This window comes from Theropithecus gelada, chromosome 1 (genome assembly GCF_003255815.1).
Source record: "Theropithecus gelada isolate Dixy chromosome 1, Tgel_1.0, whole genome shotgun sequence".
Taxonomy (NCBI): Eukaryota; Metazoa; Chordata; class Mammalia; order Primates; family Cercopithecidae; genus Theropithecus; species Theropithecus gelada.
Window position 1 is genome coordinate 160,194,351 of NC_037668.1, and position 26,032 is coordinate 160,220,382.

The window sequence follows — 26,032 nt, forward strand, 5'->3', positions numbered from 1 at the left end:
ACCCTGTCTCAAAAGAAAAGAAAAGAAAAAAAGACAGACAGAAAGAGAAAGAAAGAAAAAAAGAAAGAGAGAAAGAAAGGAAAGGAAGGAAGGAAGGAAAGGAGGGAGGGAGGGAAGGAGGGAGGGAGGGAGGGAGGAAGGAAGGAAAGAATCCTTAGTTGGGCTTCTCAGAACTGAAGACTGTGTTAACAGAATTTTCAGACTTACAAAAGAGAGAAAGATGCTGTAAGATGGCATAACATTAAGAACAAGAATTATATCATGTATGTGATTATATATCCATAAAGCTGTTTGAAAAAGAATTATTGTGTCATAACTCCACTTGGATTGGGGGAACAGATATTCCAACGATCTCTGAAGCAGGAAGCCCTGAGAGAGGGCAGAGAGATCAGGCCATCAAGTCTAACCCCAAAGCCAGTCTCCTGTAAGGCAAGAAGTGATTTGGGGCAGGACAAGATTCAAGTATCACATACGCAGCTGTTGTTTAGAGCTGTGGAATGACTGCTCCTGAGAGGGCTGGCTGCCTCTTCTGCAGGCTCAGCCACCATTATGCATAGCACAAAGCGCTCACTAAGTGTTTGTTAAGCAGTCTGGGGCAGATATGACCCCAAGCCTTTCCATCTTCAGGAATTCGCCGAGGTACCTGCCACAGCCCCTCTGCTGTCTGCACCCCAGCCTTCACCCTCTTGCGTGGGGAAATGTATGCCATGCACTGCTGTTGACTGAATCTGTTCTATCAATATTGAGTCCTGGCTCTATGCAAAGCTCTGCAGGAGGGGCTGAAGGAGAAATGTAGGAAAGTCAGACATTGCTCCAACCCTGGAGAAACTCACAATTTCTTTTTCCACCCCCCCGAGACAGAGTCTCGCTCTGTTGCCCAGGCTGGAGTGCAGTGGTGCGACCTCAGCTCACTGCAACCTCTGCCTATTGGGTTCAAGTCATTCTCCTGCCTCAGCCCCCTGAGTGGCTGGGATTACAGGTGTGTGCCACCATGCCTGGCTAATTTTTGTATTTTTAGTAGAGACGGGGTTTCACCATGTTGGTCAGGCTGGTCTCGAACACCTGACCTTGTGATCTCAAAGTGCCTCCCAAAGTGCTGAGATTACAGGTGTGAGTCACCACGCCCAGCCAATTTAATAATAATTTAGAAAACAATGTGGCAAGTCTCAAAAATGTCTCAGTTAAAGTACAAGCAAAGTGCTCCAGGGCTTCAGAGGCCTGAGAGAACACAACTGTAGAGTAGGGAAGAATCAGAGAAGGCATCACAGAAGAGGTGGAATTTTTTTATTTTTTGAGGCAGGGTCTTGCTGTGTTGCCCAGGCTGGAGTGCAGTGGCACAATCATGGCTCACTGCAGCCTCAACCTCCCAGGCTCAAGCGATCTTCTCACCTCAGCTTCCTGAGCAGCTGGGACTACAAGCACGCACCACTATGCCCAGCTAGTTATTTGTAGTTTTTGGTAGAGGCAGGGTCTCACTATGTTGCCCAGGCTGGTCTCGAACTTCTAAGTTGAAGCTCTCGTCCTTCCTTGGCTTTCCAAAGTGCTCGGATAACAGGCAAGAGCCACTGTGCCTGGCCGAGGTGGAATTTCCCAGGGACCCTTCTCTCTTCTTTGCTGGCATCTACAGACTTCTGCCCATGGCTATACGTACGCACGGACACAGTTAGCAATGACTCTGACGGCAGGTATGATAGGAAGCCTCTTCTGTCACAGGTGAGACATATTGTTCCCAAATTCCTCTCCTCTCCAAAGTCTGACATCTGAAATTTCATGAGTGCTTCCTCTCTTTGACTTCAGGTTTTGATCCCTTGGGGTTTGTAATCCAGAAGGGAAGCAAACACTGGTCAGTTTTCAGGCACTTGTCCCACAGCATCAGTGATTACCTCAGATTTCCTCTTGGAGCAGGTTTTGTTAGGATGAGGGGAAAGAGCGTGAGAGCAGTGCACACCTGGCCAAGGAGGGCGAGGCCCCACCCGGTGGGAGACCAGGAGCACAGAAAGGAGGAGTGGCTGGGGGCTCTCTGAACTTCCCCATCTCATTGCACTACCTGGCCAGGCCATGCATGTCTACACACACTTATGCTTGTCCACTCTTCAGCCTTCCTCCCTCCTTTTCTCTTCCTCTTCCTTTCTCTAACTCTTCTCCTGCTACCTTTTCCCTACCCTTCTTCCAAAGAGGCAGTGAGAACCTCAAAGACATCACATGGGGTCTGTCACGCCCCACCACATTGCCTGGGGCCAGAAGATTGGGAAGGCTGGCAATCCTAAAGCTTCTGTGTTGGCCAGGCATGGTGGCTTACACCTGTAATCCCAGCACTTTGGGAGGCTGAGGTGGGTGGACCATGAGGTCAAGAGATCAAGACCATCCTGACCAACATGGTGAAACCCCGTCTCTACCAAAAATACAAAAATTAGCTGGGCTTGATGACGCGCAGTTGTAGTCCCAGCTACTCTGGAGGCTAAGGCAGGAGAATCGCTTGAACCCGGGAGGCGGAGGTTACAGTGAGCCAAGATCACACCACTGCACTCCAGCCTGGCAATAGAGCGAGACTCAGTCTCAAAAAAAAAAAAAAAAAAGCTTCTGTGTTGTTGTCCCGGCTTTGCTCCAGCTAAAATGTGTTTTGGTGACCAGACAGATATGCAGCTTTTTCTGTCTGGACCTCAGTTTCCCCTACTTGTAGAGTGGGTGGAACTCTGCCTCCACCACCCTTCCACTCAATTGGCTATGGAGGGAAGAGCACAAGACTTGTCTTTACTATCTGTGGCAGCCTACAGAAGTCACTCAGTCTCCCTAGACTTCTGTTTTTCATATGGAAAATGTAGATAATAATAGCCACAAGTTTTTGCAGGGGTCAAGTCAGACAGCCTGTGCTCAGGTGCTCACCTAGCTCCCAGCCTGGCACAAAGCAGGTGTTCAATATGAGTTAACTGAAAGGTTCGTTGAAAAAATTAGGAATCGCAAGTGTGCGTGTTGCACGTGTCACATGTTCCACTGCATCTAGCACGGTGTTGGGTACGAAGTAGCCATTCGGTCAATATCCACAGGTCAAACTGAACTGAAAACAGGGTGTGGAGAGGTCAGGAATGATTAAATTAGCTCACTTGTGTGTTGGCTAACGTCTCCTTTTTCAAGTAATAAACAATAAATAGTGTGTAAATCTGCTTATCCCCAAAAGGCGTGTGACGTGTGCGGTGAAAGTGAGCTGGGGTCCTCTTTCCCACCCCCAAGCTCGCTGGGCGCTCTAGGACGAGTCTCTTCCTCCTGCTGCATTTTGGGGAGCATCCTGCAGACGGCGCTCTCCCATCATCTCAGCCTCAGCCGAACTGGGCTGGGGTAGGGAGCGAGGGGTGAGGGGAAGTGTGAAGGAAAAACAGCCCCACGCGTCACTCACATATTTACATCTGAACTGTCAAAATAGTTATTTTTAAGTCGAGTTCCGTCTGCTGCGGGTTTAAAACTGAGCGGTGCGGAGGCGGGGACGCCCTGCTGCGGAGGGAAGGCGGCGGGCACGGCGGCCTGAGTGCGCGTGCGCAGTGCGCCTCGCCGGCTGCCTCGGGGGTCCCTCGGCCGAGTGGGAAGCTCCTGGGCCAATGTGGGCGCGGAGGTGTGCATGTGGAAGACCGGCTCTTCCTTTGGCCACTTTGCACCTAGCTGAGGAGCTGCGTAAACTGTTGGCGTCCGCATGGTCTGCCATTCCTGGTTCTCCACGGTGATGAGCGGCTTTCTCCTGAATCATAGGAAGCACGCATCCCATTCCAGGAGGGAGATCTGCCCTGTTTTTACCTCCTCTGACTTTGGTTGTCTACTCCTACCCCACTCTCCCACCCCGTCCCTGACAACCCTCCGTCTGAAAGTTCTCCATAGCCTCCCTCTATACTTCCTGGTTACAACTGGGGCCCATGCCCATCTCTAAAACAAGACTTCATGGGCTCCATTCAGATCCGGGTCTGATTTGAGGATGCTCCTCCCGCCCAGCACAGCCCTTCCTAAGAGGGAAGGAGCTGGGGGCTTCTACGGGAGCTGGTCCACACTTGGGCGGGCCTGAAGCTGAGGGCCCTCGGGTGTGCAAGCAGCAGAGAGAATGACTTGGCCTTCTATGTGGCAAGAATTCATTTTTCTCTGCAAAGTGAGGAGCCTGCTGGTTTGACACTCAGGATGGTTCTTTCTCGCTCTCTCGATTGCTCTCTCAGGGGCAGTGAGATTTGAGACAGACGCTGGCTGGCCCTGTTGCCATTAATATGTGTCCCAGCCCTGTCCAATGTCTGCTCTGTAATGAGTAGTGTTTCGGAATGTCACCTCTGTTAATGGGGAAGCGGCACCTGTGCACAGCCGGAACCACCTCTCTGTCTTCATTAGGCAGTCCTCGGCCTGGCTGCCGGCTGCCCTCGCTGGGTGACAGATGATGGGGATGAGGAGTGAAAGCAGCAGCCTCCTGCTGTCCAGGATTCATTCCCAGACAATGACCCCAAATGCCTGTCCCTGCTTCCCCCACCCCCCAACATCAAAATAGGCAGCCAAGAAAAATGCCCTTCTCGGGCAAGATGTGGCAAGGACAGATAATAGCTAAAAAGCATGCTAAGGAGAGTAGAGGAGTCATTTCCAGAAACAGAGACCTGCGCTAGCCATTGTGATCTCTGGTTTAGATTGCATTTGGGGGTCTCTTCCTCCCCCCACCCCAGCTATCTCCACAGGCCTCTTCTTTTTTGCCTCTTCTAATAAATCTGTCCACCATGCAAAAGTCACAGTGTGAGGGCATAATGGTTGTTCTAATTCCAGATTTCCCTCTAGCCCAGACCTGCATATTGCCTCCCAGCAAAATCCTGATCCTTTTAAATCTCAGCCCTCATATCTGCCTGACACAATGCAGCATCGAAATGAGCCAAGCCACAAAAGGTCCTGAGACATTGACAGGGCTTCAGAGGACCCCTACCATCATGATAAGGTCAGTCTTTGAAACACCACCAGCATGGATATCATATTCCTCTGGTTCAGTTCAACGTACCCACCCTCCCCACAAGGCTGTGTTAAAATAGTTGCAGCATCTCCTTCATCTCCTCCGCTGCCCAAGCAAATTAAACTGGACCAGAAGTGTCCTTCCATACTCTCTAGGTCACTGGAGGTTGAGGTGGGTTGGGGCCACCTGTGGAGGGTAGGGGATGGTGGTGATGATCACTTGGAATTGCCTGAGGCAACTGTCTGATCCAGAAGCTGCATGGATAGCTGGTTACTTGACTGGGGCTGGTGGTGGAAGTGGCTTCCTGTTGCCAGGCCCTCACTTTGAAAGGCTCTGAGGGAGCCATGTGGAGATCTGGACTTTTCCCATGACCTCTCTTCCCTGTCTCAGGGAAGGGCACCTCTGTCTACTGAGATATTCAAGCCAGAAATCTGACTCATTCCTGACACTCTCCACTCTCCACCCCATTCTCAATCGGTCACCAAATTCTCAAATCCTGTTGGCTCTCCCTCCTAAATCTCCCTCAAATCTATTTCTCTTCATCCCCACCTAGTTACTTAGTCCAAGCCAGCATCTTTTCTCACCTTGCTCTCCAGTCTACCACCCTCTCTCTCATGCTATGCCAGCCTCCCTGACTTTCTTGCCATTCCAGGAACACACACATGGTCCTCCCTGACTATCTAGTCTAAATCAAAGTGCTTTCCTCCCAAGCCCTTCCCTGTCACATCAGTCTGTCTCGTTATCACATTCTGAAAGGTTCTTGTTCACTCCATTTGCTTGTTTGTCTGCTTTTCCCTCCTAGGACATAAGCTCCAGGAGGGCAGGAACCTCATTTGCTTTATTTAACCTTGTATTCACAGCACTAAGAATAGTGCAAGGCATGTGGTAGGGTTCAGGAAATATTTGTTGAATGAATGAAGGAATGGTTTGCTGCAACCTAACGATACTCCTGTACCCAGTCCTGCACCCTTCCTCTCATCCCCTCCATAGCACCTCGAGGGCTCTTTCTCAAAGATAACTGTCATGGCATCACTCCCCAGCTCCAAGCTTTTGGTAACAGGATTGGCAAAATGTTGACAACAGTTGAAGCAGGGTGAGGAATATATGTGGGTTTCATTATGCTTTGACTTTACTTGCTTGTAATTGACTTATGTTTGTTTTAAATGTTTTAAAACTATGGAAACAAAAAACCACCATAAAACCTTCAATGGCTCCCACTGTCCTTAAGATAAAGCCTAAGAGCTCCTTATCCTGCTTCCTAGGCCCTTGGCTGTCTGGCCCTCTGCCAGTCTTCCAGCCTCACCCATTGCCAGTCACCCAATTGCCTTCCACACTCGGGATCCTCAGGAAACATCCACACTTCTCGTTAGTACCAGGAACTGTTACAATGCTCTGGGACAGTTGTTTGTTTCCATTTCATGAGTATGGAATTGACTAGACAACTGTATGGCTGCTAGAAGGCCTTGTCAATTTGGAGAGCCTCCTGTAGGTACAGTCTATGTATCGGCCATGAGGGTTTCCATCTCAGCCTCATTCCTTCTCCATTTTATGCTGCTACTTTTTCTGTCTTCTTTTGCTTCCACTTTTATTATCTTTCTGTGACTGTCTTCAGATCCCTGCTGGTACAGAGTCTCCTTTAAGCCATGGGAATTATACGCTCCTGGATTTTAAGGACAGGAATGGATGTCCCACAATGTCCTTGCCATCTTGGTTTGTGTGGTCTCCTCTTTCATGACATTGCTTCTTACCATGTGTACTGCAGTGGAAGCCCATTCCCTTGAGTGGGCACTCTGTCTCTCTCTCTCTGTCTCTGTCTCTCTCAAATGTTCTTTTGAGAAAAAGCAGATCCCGACTGGCCTTTATTATGAGAAGCTGCTTTCAGTTTCCCTGAGTTTCCAGGTAAAGGGGTGAGCTATGGTATCAAATCATGAGTGATGTCCCCTTGTTAGCAAGAATCCCAGTGCAGGACCCCAGAGCCATTTTGTCATACTGGAACCTTACTCACAGTTCACACTTGTGAGCACTTACTGTGAGCACTTACAGAAAACAGTGTTTTTAGCTCCTGAGATGTGTTAACTCAGTCCTTAAAAATTCTGGAAGGAATGTAGTGTTATGACTACATTTCCATTTCACAGATGTGAAAGCCAGGGTCCAGCTAGTAAGTGACACAAATAGAGGCAGTGATACAAAAATCCAGAATACAACCAGAGGCAGTATGACCCTGGAGTCTGTTCTCCTAACCACTCTGAAATTGCCTCTCAAGGTCCCCTGGGGCTTCCTGAGCTCCTGGTTAGTGACTCCCGTAATCGAAAGCCTCCCAGCATCTCCTCCACTACTGTTCATTATTCACAGACACTGGGGTGAGGGACCCACTTGGTCTCCCTCCCTGGCTTCTTTCTCCCATCCTGCCCTGCCTTGCTAGATTATTCTTCTTGACAGCCCTGAACACCCTCCTTCAGAGGCCTCCAGGGTGGCAACCCATCGTCAGCTGCAGAGGGCCCCAGACCTGAAGGATCCTGGAACCTGAAGGGATCTGTGGGCCTAAACACCCTCAGGGAAATCCTGGAGCTGTCTGCAAGCTAGTTCCACCATATCCATCCACTTAGCTAAAACACATCCTTTGCTGAAGCCAGCCTGGTCTCATCCCCGCTTCTACCCCCAAGCCTTGTTCATGATATGCCTTTGCCTACAATGCCCATCCTTCTGCTTCCTGCCAATCCAGACCTTACCTGTTCTTTAGGTCCCACTCTGAGTTCTACCTCCTCCAGGAAGCTTTCCCTGAACAACACCACCCCCAACCAGGGGAGATTTTTCCCTATTTCTGACCTTCTTCGGCATTTATGGCCACCACTGTATTGGTATTTGATTATGAACTTTCACTTCTTACCTTTGCTCATGTGTGTTTCTGGTTGGTTTCTCCATCTAGAATGTAATCCATTTGAAGAACTGCATCTTATATGTTTATCTATCCCTGTGGGTTGTCCAAAATTTCTTGCATGTGGTTTATGTATCATAAATCTCTGTATGCAGGACTCACAGGATACCAGGAAAGGGGCCCCCAAGCTCTTGATTTACCGGCATCAAAGGTCTGATTTGCCTTCATGACAGGACAGGAGGCTAGGACCATTTAGGTTTTAAGCAGCAGCTCAGAAAATAGGGCAGATGGATACCTTCCTAACTTTGTATAGCAGGGGAAGTGTTCCTTTAAGTGTACTCTTCATGGGAGTCCAGTGTGTAAAGCAGGTGAGGGTGGAGTCATTCTGGCTCCCCTGGAGTGGAGCTGCTCTGTGTCCCCCACCCCTCCATGGCAGCTCCAGGCACTGCGGAGGAGACCTTGGGACTGGAGTATCATAGTTCCAAAAATTGCTAGGAAAAATCACGTCTTGCTCCAGATTAAAAGAATTTATTAATTTGGATTATGGAAAGGAGAAATTATATGCACTCATTTTATTAAAAGCATTTTTGCTATTATGTTTATAGAATGGCAATTAGGCAGCATTTTCCCCTTTGTTATACACACTTGTTGGTTTTTTTCCCTCCATCAACCTTGTTCATGCCTCATGCTTTTGAAGGGAAGATGCTTCTGCCAGAACCTTCAGTGCATTTGAGTAAAGGTTCTGTTTACTCTTTAATTTACCCCATTACACCAGCATCTCCTTGAGAGTGGAGTCTACTGGGCTTTATTCGTTTCCTCATCTGCAGCCTTGCAGGGTGCCTGGTATGTAGTAGGTGCTCAGTAACTGAACTCCCAAGGGGTTTGAATCTTTAATTATACAGCCACCTCTCAACAAGCTAGACCCGGCTCATGAGCTCTGCGGATGATCCATGGTGAATTTTAATGTGGCGTTGGCATCCTCCTGCTGCTCAGCTTAAGCCTGAGCCACTTCCCCGTCCTCCCCCTCCCCACCTCCCCGCTTCCCCTGCCCAGCTGGCATGGGCTCAGAGAATATTAGTTAATTTTAATATTAGCCTAGGAAAGATTAATTAGGAAAGCAAATTTGCTCTAAAAGGTGTAATTAATTCCGAAGCCAAACAGAAGAGAGTTACGGATTATCTGCATTGCTGCTGCCTTCAAGTAGTGTGGATAATCAAGGGTTGACTAGACAAGTGCAGAATAATTTTTAAAGTGTCAGTGCTGTGTAGACCAAACTCCATATGGTTCCTTATGTAAGCAGGCTCATGCCTGAGACAAAAGATTTGTACTGAGATGGTGCCTATGCAAGTGAAGTGAAGAGGAAACACATAATCAGCCATCCTGTTGTGGCTATTCTGCCTTCTAAATCATTCATGAATCGTGTATCTTCCTCTCTAGTCCTCCCCCAAATGGCATCATCTCTTTTCTAGACTGTTGTAGTAACCTCCAAGGAGTCCTGTAGCCTCCAGACTGTTCCTTACCAATTCATCCTCCACTCAATATCAAACTAGGTGTAATTATACCATGAGCTACTTATAAACCTCTACATGTGCCCAGAGGTGAAGGCAGAGCCCTTAGCATGGCACACCAGATCCTTCACAAATTGGAAGGATCCACCTATTCAACCTGGCTCATTTCTCATCTCGCCTACCACGTCCTAGAATGTCTGTCCCCAGCCCCTTGTTTATAGGGAAAACTGTTGCTCGTCCTGGAAGTCTCAGCTTCAACGTACCTTTGGACCCTTACGGTTCAGATTCTGGGCTCCTGCAGCATTCCTTTAACACTTTATCTTATTTTTTGTAGCTATTTGTTTCCTTTTCTCTTTAAGGAAACTGTGAGCTCCTTGAAAGAGGGGCTATAGCTTTTGCATCTTTGTATTCTCCTCTACCTCTCCTTGATTTAGGCCAAGCATAACCCCTATCCCACAGGAGATGATCAATAAATAATTTTTGAAAGAAATTGATCAGCTAATGATTTCAACAATGATGCCAACCAGATCAGCTCAGTGAAACCCAAACTTCTCCCTTTTCCCTGCAGTCAGTAGTAAATTCGGCCTGAAATGTCTGGGGAAATGCCTCCGCTTTCCACTTCCTTTTGCCTGCATAGTGGAGGCTCAGAGGCAGGTGGCTTCAGGAGGAAAGTTATCTGAGAATGGTGAGTGATGCGGGCTTTAGACTGACAGCTGCTGATCTTTGCTTTAGTTGATTTCTCCTTTTGCAAATGGTATTGGCAATTGAAACTGCAAATCTACTATCTTCTCCCCTATGTAAATTGCATTTACATTTAAATTGTGCATTCTTCCAAAGAATGGGGTTAGTAAATAACTCGAAGATTAAATTTGAGGAGAGGAAATTGTGCCCCACGTCAAACCTGAGACTGAAGTGACATCTGGCTTTTACTATTTCCGTTATTTCAGTTTAATAACAGCATGTGGCATTAAGGGAAGAGAAATTGGATCTACATTTTAATGAAAGGAGGAAGCTCTCAGGGTTTAGATACCTTATCATGTTGAATACGTAGTCAATTGGCAATTAAAACTTGCTTCCCTCAAGAAATGGAATAAAATATCTTTGCAGCCATGGGGAGAGTGAAAAACAAAAAACAAGCTAATGCTCAGGACTGCACAGATAAAACTGAGGGAGATGGTGTGCTGCAAACAATTAAACCAAATATTTCAGGATAGCACAGAGTACAGGAATTCATAAATGGAATAATGCTGACAATAGAATCATAACTATGCTGGTGGATTTTCAAGAGAATAATTTCAAGCAGAATAGTTTGCACATGATATAGGGTTCAACCCATAGATGTTGATTGAAGTCATCTGATTTAATCCTTTTCAACTTAGCTTGTTTTAAACCCCAGAGATTTAACCAAGAAAATATTCTAGAAATGTCTGTTTCATCCCAATAGTCAAACTGTTTAAATGGAAGCAGTTCCACCTGCTGGCTGCTTTTTTGTTGAAAGCAATTCTGGGAAATGTAAACAAAATGCTTGTGCATCCTAATAACCCAAGCCTATCATTTATTTGCTTTGATGGAAACAAATGTGTCAATTTTCAAAGTCTTTGTTTGGTGAATGCAATGTTTGGATGTTGGTAAATGTTTGCATTACATGTTTGTTTGAAAACTGATGCTCTATTCAGAAACTGTGGAGCCATAGCCCTCGGAGCCACAGCCTGGGAGACTCAATAGCTTTCATAACCATCCACCCAAAGACGTTCAGCTCTTTCCCAGAATCTGGAAAGGACTGCAACTATAGACTCCCATGGGCAAGTGTAAATGAGATGAAGCCTCCTGAGGAAGATACTGGATGTGGGAACTTTCTGGGGCTAGGGCTCATGAGTAGAATAATGGAAAACATTTATATAATGCTTTCTATGTGCCAAGTACTTTATATGTATTATAACTCATTGAATAACATAGCCCTTTGAAACAGGTACCATTTTTATTATCCCCCGTTATGGACAAAGAAGAGGAGACACAGTGAAATTAGTAACTTACCTGATGTGAGGTCACCCAGTTGGGAAATGACAGAACTGGGATTTGACTCTAAGCAGCCTGGCTCCCCTGTCCTCTTCACCCCTTTCAGATCATTCCCTCTATCCCTGCAATTTAATGAAGGCATTGCTTTTTCTCACAGTTACATTTTGTCTTGCACACGTCTTTAAAATCTAAGCAGTCTTTCTTGAAAGATGCAGATTAATAGTCTCACAGATCTTTCCTTAAACAAAATAAGGCAACACCAAGTAGGTTTTTGCAATGTAGATGATAATATCTGTCTCAGCTGTCTTATAAAAGTGTCCAGAGGATGAAATGAGATGATATGAAAATGCTTTGAAAAGGGCAAATCCATCAAACTTCTGCAATGTATTATTATTTATCTGCCCTCCATCCTGATTTCTTGTTTTCTTAAATGAATAATCCTTAACAAATTAATATAGGTTTCTTCCACTTTCCTATTTTCCCTGGAGTATATGGTCAAATTGCCCAACTACTAATATGGGCCTTTTAATGGGTGGTCTAGACACTTGAGTTTGTTTGATTTCTCCTTTCTCTTCCTGGTTTCTTGATACCATTTGGTTTGGTAGCAGCTCCTTACTTACTGTGCATAATGATAACTTCTCCGCATCTCTTGACATTTTATCATGGCAGTGTGCCTATGAAGTCGACCAGTACCTCCTTCTGTTTGAACTTAGGTTCAATTAATCATCTGATTTGCACATCAATCTGTTGCTATGGGGGTTACTGATGTCACACTGTCAGTATTATGATTACCGTAATATCTAACAGGCAAAAAGGGACTGGTTGCTAGTGGAAACCTCAGGGTGAAACTCATCCAGCTTTAGTAACCAACTCGATTGCATAGACTTTAGATAACCATGTGAAGGGGTAAGTGAATTAATCATCCAGTTGGATTCCATTTGAATATTTTTCTTCCATATGTGTGTTCCCTCTAGGCAATTGTCTAGCGTCACTTGAAATTGATGAGGGCTCTATTGGAGGTTATTTTTGGGAAGCTGGTGAAACAACAGACAGCTGTTCTCAGGAACAAATGTCACAGGATCTGCCGAAGCTAGCTTCCAGTAAAAAGGAAAGAAAAAAAAATCTGAGGTGCTGAGGTGCATTGTCCTTTTTCTTCCTAGCATTAGTTTGTTTCCCACTGGACTAAAAGTGTTAAGTCAGTTTCCCAAACACACAGAAAAGGAGGAAACTAACATTTACTAGGTACCTACTATGTGTGCTAGAATGTGACTCTCTTTAAAGCATTGCTTTAAAGTAGAGAACTGTCAAACTAGGTATTCCAGAACAACCTATTTTATATCAATTCATGACTTTTTCTAGCTTGTATACGGTGTTCTTCCTAATTGGACATTGACTGATCACCAACAAAAGCAAAGTCATTATTTAAAATTGGTCTAGATCCTCCTACGCTGAATAATTATCTTGCTGTTGTTTTCACTGCAGTATTAAGCCTTGAAACATGATAGAAATGTGGTACAATAAACTCCAAAATTAAAAAATCTCTGTTAAAAGGTTTGACAAATGGGTCTGTCTTTTTGCGGATTTTGTTACGTAGGTAGAAGGGTCAACTCTGGGAGATCAAGGAATCAACTGGATAAAACTGATTGAACTTGAGGTTGTGCAGATTTGGAAAGCCGTATCAAGATTTGCATAAATCTATATGAATCAATTTGTGTGCCAGAGAGTGAATAGCTGACTTTTTTTTCAAATGCCAATTCAGCAATTACTAAGTCTGCTGGCGGTTAATTAAAAACTACCATCTTGTTATGTTCAGAGTTAAATTACAAGTGTGAAAGCTGCTACTGTTTGCAATAACTGAATGCTCTGTACTCTCTGTCCTGTCATCAAAAGGAGGGCAGGGATAAATAACTTTTATTTAACTCAAAAAAAAAAAAAAAAAAAACCTCTCAGCTCTTTCATATTTAATTAAGTTCTTATCTTCTCAGAGCTTAAGTTTTACTCAGAGTTCCTGAGCAGTAATGGAAATATCTGTTTATTTTGTCCAGAAGATTTTTCTCATATTCATTGAACAGAACAGTTATAAATAATTGAGCCCTAAAGACACTGGGGAAAATGACACCCATCCAAAGTTTTACAATGGAGGCAACTAATCCCAGCAAGGATTTATGGCAGAAGTAGAAAGTGCTGATTTTTGCTTTATTGCCTGTGCACCTAGGAGGTTGGGGAGATAGGGTTATAAACACTTACGTGGATTGGTAACATTTTAGTACTTATTTGTAAGGTTGTCTTAATGCATTTAGTGTTTTGCTATTTCAAGGATTCTACCATCAGAAAAGAGGCCAAACTTCTGTCACCATGGTGGATGTGAAGTGTCTGAGTGACTGTAAATTGCAGAACCAACTTGAGAAACTTGGATTTTCACCTGGCCCAATACTACGTACGTACAGTATGCAGCAAATATTAGAGACTTGTCATTTATGGTTTATAAACAACTTACAATAGAAGGAACATACGCAATAAAACCATTAAAATAGAAATAGGAACATAGAGAAAACAGAAAACCACAAGAGGGAAGAGGCAATAAATATACCCAAATCCTATTTACAGATTAGGATTGGGTGTTTGTCTTACTGCAACCTCTGCCTCCCAGATTCAAGGGATTCTCCTGCCTTAGCCTCCCAAGCAGCTGGGATTACAGGCATACACCACCACATCGAGCTAATGATTTTGTATTTTGCAGAGACAGGATTTCACCATGTTGGTCAGGCTTGTCTTGAACTTCTGACCTCAAGTAATCCACCTGCCTTGGCCTCCCAAAGTGCTGGAATTACAGGTGTGAGCCACCACACCCAGCCCATAGATTGGATGTTTTTCATCAGTGAAAAACCAGTTACTCTTTATTATGTGGTTCAATTTTTTTGTTTTGTTTTTAGTATGTAGACCTTGTTAACTATTTATTTATTATCTATATTCCCCATAGATAGGATGCACAGCCTTGTCTGTCTTCTCAGATGTGTCCAATGCCTGACTCTGTGGTTAATCCATACAGGTATCACCTAAGTGTTTGTGGAAACGAAGGAAGGAGTTGAACAGCTGTGAGTCTACCTCGTTTAAAAAGCCATAATTGGGCAGGGCGCAGTGGCTCATACCTACAATCTCAGCACTGGGAGGCCGAGGCGGGTGGATCACTTGAGGTCAGGAGTTCAAGACCAGCCTGGCCAACATAGCAAAACCTGTCTCTACTAAAAATACAAAAATTAGCCGAGTGTAGTGGCGCACAACTGTGGTCCCAGCTGCTGGAGGGGCTGAGGCAGGAGAATCGCTTGAATCTGGGAGGCAGAGGCTTCAGTGAGCTGAGATCATGCTACTGCACTCCAGCTTGGGAGGCAGAGTGAGACCTTGTCTCAAAAAAAAAAAAAGCCATAATTAACCAATAATGTAAGGGATAAGAATAAAAATCTGAATTATGAAATACCTTGAACCCAGTAGGCTCGTATAAAAAAAAACCAGAACAATTTAATTTGTTCTCCAAATTCTTCCTCAGCTTCCACCAGAAAGTTGTATGAAAAAAAGTTAGTACAATTGTTGGTCTCACCTCCCTGTGCACCACCTGTGATGAATGGACCCAGAGAGCTGGACGGAGCTCAGGACAGTGATGACAGCGAAGGTACTGTCATAAGCTGTACTGCTAGATAGCAACTTTGCACTTGTTAATACCTTGTCCAGCATGATTTATGCAGGTTTAAACGGTGTGCAGCCTGACCCGTAAAATAGCCACGTGGCCTCTTTGCACAGAGAGTCTGGAAAATAGGCCCCTGGGCTGTAAAAGGAATCTGTAACTTCATATCTGTATTCACGCCAGTGACTTGACTGGGTGGCAAGTTGGGGGAATGACTGCTCAACGTGCATGTCCTTTTACTAACTAGAGCCAAATGTGTGGTGATGCCTTAAAATCAGAAATTCCTACAGGTAAATTTTGGGCCTCCTTTGAGGTCTCAACCTCTGCTTTCCTTCAGTTGATAAATCTGACCATTATTTTGGGGGGATTAAATGATTTTATGCCTATTAAGAAGGATGAACCACAGTGATGGCTCCCACCTACATGTAATCCTAGCACTTTGGGAAGCCAAGGCGGGTGGAGCACCTGAGGTCAGGAGTTCGAGACCAGCCTGGCCAACATGGTGAAACCTCATCTCTACTAAAAATACAAAAATTAGCTGGTCGTGGTGGCACACACCTTTAATCCCAGCTACCTGGGAGGCTGAGGCAGGAGAATCACTTGAACCAGGGAGGCGGAGGTTGCAGTGAGCCAAGAACATACCACTGTACTCCAGCCCAGTGGACATAGCAAGACTCCGTCAAAAAAAAAAAGATGAATCAGATTGTACCTCCCTGAAACCCCTCCTATGCTGACTGCCCTCCTGATTTATATGACAACTGACAGCAGCTGGTCTCTTTCAGGTCACAGAATGTGTAGGGAACAGGGGTCTCCAGGATCTCTGGGCTTTGCTGACAGTGGCCTCTGCTCTGGGTACACCATTCTCCTGCAGTGGTTTCTAGCTTCAGGCATCTCAGGGGAAGGGCTTGGAGATTCCCACAGTACATTCCAAGGCGTTTCCATTCAACAAATATTTATCAGGAGTTCTCTATAAGCCACAGTAAAATAACAGGAACTACCATTTATTGAAGGCCACCAGTGCAACCTGGGCCAAATGCCCATCGTCCCATTTAACTCTCACAGCACTTGGCAGAAGCTCAGAGAGGCCAAGTGACTGGCCCAGCATCACTGAGCTCAGAAGCAGCCCCAGAAGATAAGCATGCATTAGCATGGGCCATGCAGAGCAGGACCAATCTGTCTTCATCACCATTCTGTGTCCAGCTCCTGGAACAGTTCCAGGCACATACCGGAACTCAGTGTATGTTTGTTGGATGAAAGAAAGTGAGAGAACTGAGATTTGTACCCAGTCTGGCTCTCCAAATGTTGCTCTTTCCACTCCATACCCTACATTTTTCTCATAATTTCTATTGTAAGGATGAACACATTACATTTTTTTTTATCGTGTCTGATCTACAAAAAAAGGACAGTATCATATAGTTCAAATTAAAAACTGGATAAACCATGCAAGTGCCTGGGGCCCTCTGAAAAATCCCCTTATCCCGACATTGGAGGTGGCACAGATACTGAAAGCTTTCCCCAGGGGTTAACACTGCTGGCCTCACTTGAAAAGGATGGCAAGGTTTAGGGATAAACTTCACTGGCCCTTGAGCAGGCAGTTAGCATGGGGGTACCTCAGGGAAAGTGGCTACCCGAGGCCTCTCCTGGTTGTAGATTGTGTTCAGAGTCCTGTCCCAGATCCAAGCCTGCTTCTGTTTCCTGCCCTGGGGAGGGGCTCAAGAGACCAAACCAGCACTCTGGTGAAAAGCAGTGCCAGGTTTAAGATCTCAAAACAGCTCACGACTGCCCAGGACTTCAGGTTAAAGCTATAAAACCAAGCTGTTGTGGTCTCAGTCCCCGCTATCCTGGGTCCCAGCATGTAGCCCTCCACAGAATTGCGTTGATGCTAGGGCTAGGAGAGAATTGGTCCTTCCGTTTGTAAGGTTTGCCACTGCTTTAGATTGTGCCTCCCTGATCTAAGCCAGCTACGGGCCATCAGGTCGAGGTGGAAGTGCTGATTCAGTCCTACCTTTGTAATGCAATTCTGTGGTTGCCACACGTAGCAAACCCAGTTCGCCAAATTAGGTTTGAACCAGATATTTGAATTTGTTCGTTGGAAAAGTCTCATAGCCACTGGTACCATTAGAGTGGAGGAGTTGTAATGAACTGGAGTGGGGCATCCTATGGACTCAGCCTTCTCCTTTCATGGAAACACCTAGTCCTGGAATGGGCTTGTAGTGGGGGTGGAGATGCAGGGAGCCCTAGACCTGAGGCTGAGCATGAGGTCATCCAAACAATCAGTGGGTTTGATTTTTCTCATTTTCACTCATTGACTGTCTTGTCGGTGGGCAGACATAACTTTAATTATCTAACTGCTTTCAAACTTTCCAATTTTTTTTTTTTTTTTTTTTTTGAGACAGAGTCTGTCTTCCAGGCTGGAGTGCAGTGGCATGATCTTGGCTCACTGCAAGCTCCGCCTCCAGGGTTCACGCCATTCTCCTGCCTCAGCCTCCTGAGTACCTGGGACTACAGGCGCCCACCACGCCCGGCTAATTTTTTGTGTTTTTAGTATAGATGGGGTTTCACTGTGTTAGCCAGGATGGTCTTGATCTCCTGACCTCGTGATCCGCCCGCCTTGGCCTCCCAAAGTGCTGGGATTACAGGCGTGAGCCACTGCGCCCAGCCCAAACTTTCCAAATATTTTTGACTTGGAGAGCTCATTTAAAATGGATGTGTAACTCCACTATTCCTTCAGGTTTATCAAAATGCTTCTTTGCAGGCTAATTAACAACATCCTTTTCTGTCCCCAGCAGTTCCCCCGATTTTAAAGGCTTTTAGCACAAGTCTGGCCTTGCCTTCCCTGGGTGCCTTTTTGGATCCAGAAGGAGAAAATCCTCCCTTCCTATCTTGGCATTCCGGAATGCATGGGGCTTACAGCTGGTTCAAAGGGACAATGACTAGACTGCAAACAGCCACCCAGATGAGCAGCCAGCTTGTATATTTCTCTCGGAGGCATGCAAATATGACAGGCCTTATTCCCAGAGGAAGGCCTAAGTCTGTTTCACGAAGGCTGCTGTAGCTCAGAAGAAATGTTCTTTTCCATCAAAAGGGCCACGTGAATTTTCGTCCCCTTGCAAAAATGTCCTCTGATTGAGAGAATTCACCCTGATGATTGACGTTTATTCTGTTTGCTAGCTCAAATGTTCTCATGGCCTATTTTCCTTTTGTTTCCCATAATGCAGAGCTTAATATCATTTTGCAAGGAAATATCATACTCTCAACAGAAAAAAGCAAGAAACTCAAAAAAGTATGTACCATTCTAATGCCTGAATACTTAATACCCATATATCAAAAACAGGAAGTAGCTCTGTTCATCTGTATTAAGAAAGGGGATAGCAAGTTACTACATTCTGTTATAGTGGTAAAATCCTAGTTTAAAGAGGATCATTTTAATGCAGGTTTCTGTATGATGAAATGATTTCCATGATCTAGCAGAGGACCCAGAATGACAGGGTCCCTCCTGCCCCTTCTTGAAAAAGCCACCATTCTGCTTCCCCCAGCTGTCACCCCCCCACTCCCCATTTTCACTATCTGTTGTCTACGTTCACATATAGCACTGAGCTCGGTTCTGGGCCCACAGCAAACATAGATTAAATGTGAGTTTCCATCCCGTTCGCTTTTCTAGCCCCTGAGATCTGGCTTCTACCCCCAGCACCATATTGAAGCACACAGCCAAGTGTGTGAGGGTTACAGGTTTTGGGGTGACACCTAACTGGCTTAGGATTTCTGCCCTCCGCTTCCTGGAAGCGTGACTTTGGGGAAGTCAGTGAACAGATCTAAGCCTCCTAGCACAGTTTAACAGCAGTGCCTACCTCACAGGGTGGATGTGAAGTGAAAGGCAGGTAAAGCTCTGAGCATCAAACACAGCCCATCATTAGTGCTCAGTAATGAACTCCAAGGTGCCAACTCTAGTGACTTTTTCTGTGTTTTGACCTCTGACCCTTTTTATTTGGAGATGGCTGCCTTCTTAGATTTCAGAATTCTGCCACTCCTTGGTTCTTGGTTCTGTATCCCTGTTTCTGTTCTGACTTTTTGTCTTCCTCTTGGCCCCTGATGTGCCTGTGCCTGACACCTCCTCCTTCAGCCTCTGCTCTGTGTCATTCACTCACCCACTCACCCCCTCTTTGTGGCCCCAACACACGCTTCTCTCCTGAGGCACAGGTCTGCATATCCAACTGCCTACTGGGAAGCGCCTCCCTTTTCCTTCTCTTTCCCTTCCTTCCTCACTTCTTCCTGTGTTCATTTGACAAATGGTTACCTAACATCATGAACATTTTGTGGGTTACACAGACGTGTTCACACTTCTCCCCATGGTTATCCCCCTGTACCTCAGGCTCAGGATGTCCAGGACTGACCAAGCACATTTCAGGCCACCCTGAACCTGCATCTATGGCCTGGGTTTATCCTGATGGTTCCAGCATCTCCCCACTGTCCAGGCTCAAAGCCTTGGAGTCATTGGACCGCCCCCTCCCTGCAGCTCTTCACATACAAAGAGCTGCCAAGTCTTAGGGATTTGAATGATTTTAAAAAATTCATCCCTTCTCTGTCTTCTTCCTACTGCTATCCTAGCTTGCAACCACATTATTTATTTATTTACTTTAGAGACAGGGTCTCATTCTGTCACCCAGGCTGGAGTGCAGTGGCACCATGATAGCTCACTGTAATCTCGCACTCCTGGGCTCAAGCAATACTCCTCCCTCAGCCTCCCAAGTAGCTAGAACTACAGGTACACTCCACCACACCTGGGTAACTAAAAAACAATTCTGGCCGGGCATGGTGGCTTACCCCTGTAATCCCAGCACTTTAGGAGGCCAAGGTGGGAGGATTGCCTGAGCTCAAGAGTTCAAGACTCAGCCTGGGCAACCTAGGGAGACCATGTCTCTACAAAATTTTTAAAAACCCCAAAAAACTGGCTGGGTGTGGTGGTACGTGCCTGTGGTGCCAGCTACTTGGGGGACTGAAGTGGGAGGACTGCTTGAGCCTGGGAGGTTGAGGCTGCAGTGAGCCATGCATGATCACACCACTGCACTCCAGCCTGGGCAACAGCATGAGACCCCATCTCAAAAAAACTTCTTCTCTTTTTTGTGTGTGTGTGTAGAAACTCACACTGTGTAGGATCTCACACTGTCGCCCAGACTGGTCTCGAACTCCTGGCCTCTAGTGATCCTCTTGCCTTGGCCTCTCAAAGCACTGGAATTACAGGCATGAACCACCTTGCCCAGCCTCCGTATTATTACTTTATTTGAACAATTGCAAAATCCTCCTATGTTTGCCTCTAACTTTTCCCAATTCCAGTTCAGATCTACAAGCAGAGATTTAATCATGCCACTGGCTTGCCCAGAGACTTTCAAAACAAGATGCAAACTTGCTATACACCATGAATCAACTCTAGTATCTCCTGTAACCTAATCTCGCTCATCATCCAACCCAACAAATGCTCACCTTGTTTCTGCACCTCTCACACTGTCTTCCCATGAACCGTTACTTCAACTGTTCTTTATGCCTGAAATTCTTTTCACTCTTCTCACCCCCTACCGCATTTTTCTTCCTGTTAAAACCCTGTGATCTTTTAAGGACTATCTCAATGGCCACTTCTGTGAGTCCTTTTAAAATGGCATTAAAGTGGGCGGATCACTTGAGGCCAGGAGTTCGAGACCTGTCTGGCCAACATGGCGAAACTCTGTCTCTACTAAAAATACAAAAAAAGTATCTGGGCATGGTGGCATGTGCCTGTAGTCCCAGCTACTCAGGAGGCTAAGGCACAAGAATCACTTGAACTCGGGAAGCAGAGGTTGCAGCGAGCCAAGATTGTGCCACTGCACTTCAGCCTGGGTGACAGAGTGAGAGGAGACTCTCAAAAAAAGAAAAAAAAAAACAAAAAAACAAAAGGCATCTTATCCCGGGCAACGTAGTAACACCTCATATCTACAAAAAAAAAAAAAAAAATTAGCTGGGCATGGTGACACACACATGTGATCCCAGCTATTCAGGAAGCTGAGATAGGAGGCTGGCTTGAGCCCCAGAGTCTGAGACCAGCCTGGGAAAGATGGTGAGACCTCATCTCTACAAACATTGTAAAAATTAACTGGACATAGTGATGCACACCTGTGGTCCCAGCTACTCGGGAGGCTGAGGTAGGAGAATCTCTTGAGGCTTAGGATGTCAAGGCTGCAGTAAGCCGTGATGACGCCACTGCACTCTAGCCTGAGTGACAGAGCGAGACCCTGTCTCAAAAAAGTAATACAAATAAAAATAAAAAAATAAAATGGTATTTTATCCTCATTTAGTGGCTATCACAGGGTCTTGCACATAGTAGGAACTCAAAGCTCACCTCACCAAATCTACCAAACAGTTCCAACTACAAAAAGGTTAGTTTGCAAATATGGTCTAGTATTTAAACTAGTTACTAAGTTTAAATAAATGAAAAGAAACCTTCAAGTAAACATTGCCACATATGCTATAGCTTCAGCTTCCCATTTAAACATAATTCAAATGTGATTAAGTAATTCTGATATCATACCAAATTTTCTGAAAGTATTTTTTAACTTCCAAATACCTCATTAAAGGAATCCTTTCCATTCGGTAAACCTCGGTTCTGCAGAAAACCCTTTAATATAGTTCCTGCAAAGTTGCTACAGCAGTAAAAGCAACCTGAGTATTGAAAATGCATCAGGTAGGACCAGTGGCCTTCAGTCTCCGCTTTACATAAACCTGAAGTAAAACCACATCGATATTTTGAATTGGCAATAGAATTAAATAGGAAGTTTGTGATGGCCTAAAATGTTTTGATTTGAAGGATTTATATAAGCCATTTTCATTCTCAAAAGGGCCTCAAGACATCTGTTCATCCTTAAATTTGAAAGTAAATGTAAATAAGCATTCGCATTTCCATGTAAAAGGTGGTAGAAGGTGTGTTTATTGAGGCACTTGTCTAATACTGTAGACTTTAATTACTTAAGAGCATTTGTTTGTACCTAACAGACTTCTGAGTGCCTAGCTAGGTAGTATTTGCATTTCTTTGAAATACCACATTTTCCTCTCATTTTTAGTTGGTTTCTAGTGGAATACAAGCCACTTAGAGATTTGGAATATGCAATTTCTGGACTCTGTTTAACACTGTATGTGTCTGCTTTATCATGTCACATATGCAGCCCATTGGATTTGGTCGTTAAAGCCACTCATTAAGCCAGGTCAAAATTTTTTTTAATTGGGGATTTTTTCATCAGAAAGACACTAGACGCAGCTTATGCTACCAATAACGGAGTTGGACATTAAGTCAGTATGTGTAACTCAGTCTCTAAGTGCCCTTCTACCAAAGAGAGGAAAATGGGATTTGGAGTTGGTTGGTAGGGAGGCAGAGTAATCTACAATGTCAGGCTACATAAGGTAGGCTTTGAGTAAGGTGGCCGTATAATTGATCATCTCTACCAGTATACTTTTGAAAAGGGACACTAACCTGAAGGGATGCTGGAACATCAGGAGTAAACTGGGACTATCTGGGGCAAATGGAGGCAAATGGGGACATACGGTCCTGGGTTTGGGAGCAGTTCCAAGGGTGGAAGTGTTTATATCTGTGCCCCATCTTCAGAGGGCTGCTGCATCCAACAACCAGAGGGCAGCTGGCCCTGGGAGGTGGGTACTCCTGAGCCCTCCTGGGCCACCTGGGTGTTTCTTTACCCTCTCCCATGCTCATCCCTGCCGGAATCTCGGTTTACTCTGTTCTGCCAGCCTGCATGCCCTCTTCTCATCTTCCCACCCATCCTGCACATTCTGCAGGTCTGGGCCCAAGAATCAATCTTTCTTTTCCTTCCTTCCTTCCTTCCTTCCTTCCTTCCTTCCTTCCTTCCTTCCTTCCTTCCTTCCTTCCTTCCCTCCCTCCCTCCCTCCCTTTTCTTTCTTTCTTTCTTTCTTTCTTTCTTTCTTTCTTTCTTTCTTTCTTTCTTTCTTTCTTTCTTTCTTCCTTCCTTCCTTTCTTTCCCTCCCTCCCTTCTTTGTCTTTCTTTTCTTTTTTTCTTTCTTTCTCTTTCTTCTTTCTTTTTCCTTCTTTCCTTTCTTTCCCTCCCTGCCTCCCTCCTTCCTTTCTTTTTTCTCTTTCATTTTCCTTCTTTCCTTTCTTTCCCTCCCTGCCTTCCTGCCTTCCTTCTTTCCTTCCTTCTTTCCTTTCCTTCCTCTCTCCCTCCCTCCTTCTTTTCTTCTTTCTTTCTCTCTCTTTCTTCCTTTCTTTTCCTTCCTTTCTCTTTTCCTTCCTTCCTTCCTTCCTTCTTTCCTTCCTTCTTTCGTTCCTTCCCTCCTTCCTTCCTTCCTTCCTTTCTTTTCTTTCTTTTCTTTCTTTCTTTCTTTCCTTTCTCACAGAGTCTCATTCAGTTGCCCAGGCTGGAGTACAGCGGCATCATAACTCAGTGCAGCCTTGACTTCCTGAGCTCAAGTTAACCTCTGGCCTCAGCCTCCCAAGTAACTGGGACTACAGGCACGGGGCACCATGCCCCACTACTTTTTCATTCAGCCTCCACCCCACCCTCTGCCCAGGAGCTTTTGCTGCAGGCTGTAAAATGTTGAAGATGAAAACCCACGCTTTGACTCCTCTGCATCGAATTCTATGCCAGGCATCTGGGGGCAGGGTGGGGCAGGGGAGTTACTCAGTCCCTGTTGGCTGAACTGAAAGGAGCTTTCCTTTACTGATGTTGATGATCTCTCTCTTTCTGACTTCCTATTATGTACCATATACTTTGTCGCTTAGATGTACCTTGATGTAGTCTCTTGAGAGATGATGCTTAGGTCATTGTGAATGGATGACCATTCAGGGAATGGTTGCAACAGTTTCCACCCCTGGGTCTCAGCCTATGAGTCAACAACTATTGAGTACAGGATATTGTGCTAGATTTTCTTGAGGAAGAAAATAAGTAGGGAAAAGGCATAGATCCGATCATGAAGAAACTTGAAAATGAGCTCTGGACACAAAGAATATGTGTATCAAAAATAACAAAGAATATGTGTAACACAAATATGGACTCTGCTGGGTATAGTGGCTCATGCTTGTAATCTCAGCGCTTTGGGAGGCTGAGGCAGGAGGATCACTTGAGCCCAGGAGTGCAAGACCAGTTTGGGCAACATGACAAGAACCCATCTCTACAAGAAAAATAAAAATAAATGAACTGGGGGCCGGGTGCAGTGGCTCACGCCTGTAATCCCAGCACCTTGGGAGGCCGAGGCAGGCAGATCACCTGAAGTCAGGAGTTTGAGACCAACCATGGCCAACATGGAGAAACCCCATCTCTACTAAAAACACAAAAAATTAGCTGGGCGTGGTGGTGCATGCCTGTAATCCTAGCTACTCCGGAGGCTGAGGCAGGAGAATCACTTGAACCTGGGAGGCAGAGGTTGCAGTCAGCCGAGATCGTGCCATTGCACTCCAGCCTGGGCAACAAAAGTGAAACTCTGTCTCAAAAATAAATAAATAAATAAATTTAATTAATTAATTAACTGGTCATAGTGGCATGCAAGCCAAGCTACTCAGGAGGCTGAGGCAGGAGGATTACTTGAGCTTAGGAGGTTGAGGCTGCAGTGATCCAAGTTCATGCCACTGTACTCCAGTCTGGACAGCAGAGTGAGGCCTTCTCTTAAAAAAAAAAAAAAAAATTAAAAAGACTATAGAGCCAGACTGCCTGGGTTCAAATTTCAGCTCTACTACTAACTTGGACAAGACACTCAACCTCTCTATGTCTTAGTTTCCTCATCTATAAATAAGCTTAAGAACAGTCTCAACCTCACAGTGTTGTGAAGATTGAAATATGCAAAACAGAGTAGTATATGTATATGTGATATGAAATATGCAAAGCGGAATAGTATATGTATATGTAATAAGAGGCAAGTGGCCGGGCGCGGTGGCTCACGCCTGTAATCCCAGCACTTTGGGAGGCCGAGAAGGGTGGATCACCTGAGGTCGGCAGTTCAAGACCAGCCTGACCAACATGGAGAAACCCCGTCTCTACTAAAAATACAAAATTAGCCAGGCATGGTGGCACATGCCTGTAATCCCAGCTACTCGGGAGGCTGAGGCACGAGAATCACTTGAACCCGGGAGGCGGAGGTTGCGGTGAGCTGAGATCGCGCCACTGCACTCCAGCCTGGGCAAAAAAGAGCGAAACTCTCTCTCAAAAAAAAAAAAAAAAAAAAGAGGCAAGTACAAATAAGAGCTATTATTATCATTAACATTATTGTTACATAAAAAGCATGTTATTTAATTACCTGTAGTACAAAAAAATATACTTAGTGAAAAATAACACCGGAAAATGAATCTTCAGTATTGAACTTCTAAGTGCCACAGAATGTGATTTATCGAGTGCCTACAGATATATTTATAGAAGTAAATATACAGATATAAAATTAAAGATTACTTTCTGTAAGCCCTGCGTGTTGAATGAAGCAGACTGAACTTTAAAAAAACAATCATATGCTGGCCAGGCTTGGTGGCTTATGCCTGTAATCCCAGCACTTTGAGAGGCTGAGATGGGTGAACTACTTGAGCCCAGAAGTTGGAGACCATCCCGGGCAACATGGTGAAACTCTGTCTCTACTAAAAATACAAAAAATTGGCCCGGCATGGTGGCACACACCTGTGGTCCCAGTTACTTGGGAGGCTGAGGAAGGAGAATCACCTGAACCCAGGATCTCAGATCATACCACTTGCACTCCTGCCTGGGTGACAGAGGCCTTGGTTTTTGTTGTTGTTGTCTGTTTGTTTAAGTCATTATGCCCTCCCAGTATTTGAGACTCCTCTTTCTTAATCTTATACTTAAATTTAGCTGAGCTTGATGGCTCGCACCTTTAATCTCAGCACTTTGGGAGGCCAAGGAGGGAGGATCACTTGAGCCCAGGAGTTCGAGACTAGCCTGGGCAACATGGTAAAACCCCATCTCTACAATAATTACAAAAAAATTAGCTGGGCATAGTGGTGTGCACCTGTG

General features: G+C 45.2%; 1 protein-coding gene across 5 annotated transcripts in view; it reads left to right on the forward strand.

Annotated features, from left to right (window-relative positions):
- LEMD1 (LEM domain containing 1) overlaps positions 1–26,032 on the forward strand; it is a 64,452-nt gene that overhangs the window by 15,635 nt on the left and 22,785 nt on the right. The window contains exons 1-4 of one of the 5 annotated variants that reach the window (XM_025396801.1): positions 12,163–12,259; positions 13,671–13,790; positions 14,898–15,020; positions 18,251–18,315. In XM_025396801.1, coding sequence (XP_025252586.1) covers positions 13,709–13,790; positions 14,898–15,020; positions 18,251–18,315 — 270 coding nt within the window. In that variant the 5' untranslated portion in view covers positions 12,163–12,259; positions 13,671–13,708. Of the gene's footprint in view, positions 1–12,162; positions 12,260–13,670; positions 13,791–14,897; positions 15,021–18,250; positions 18,316–26,032 lie in introns of those variants that run through there. The other 4 variants (XM_025396818.1, XM_025396810.1, XM_025396827.1 and 1 more) reach the window with 4 other exon arrangements.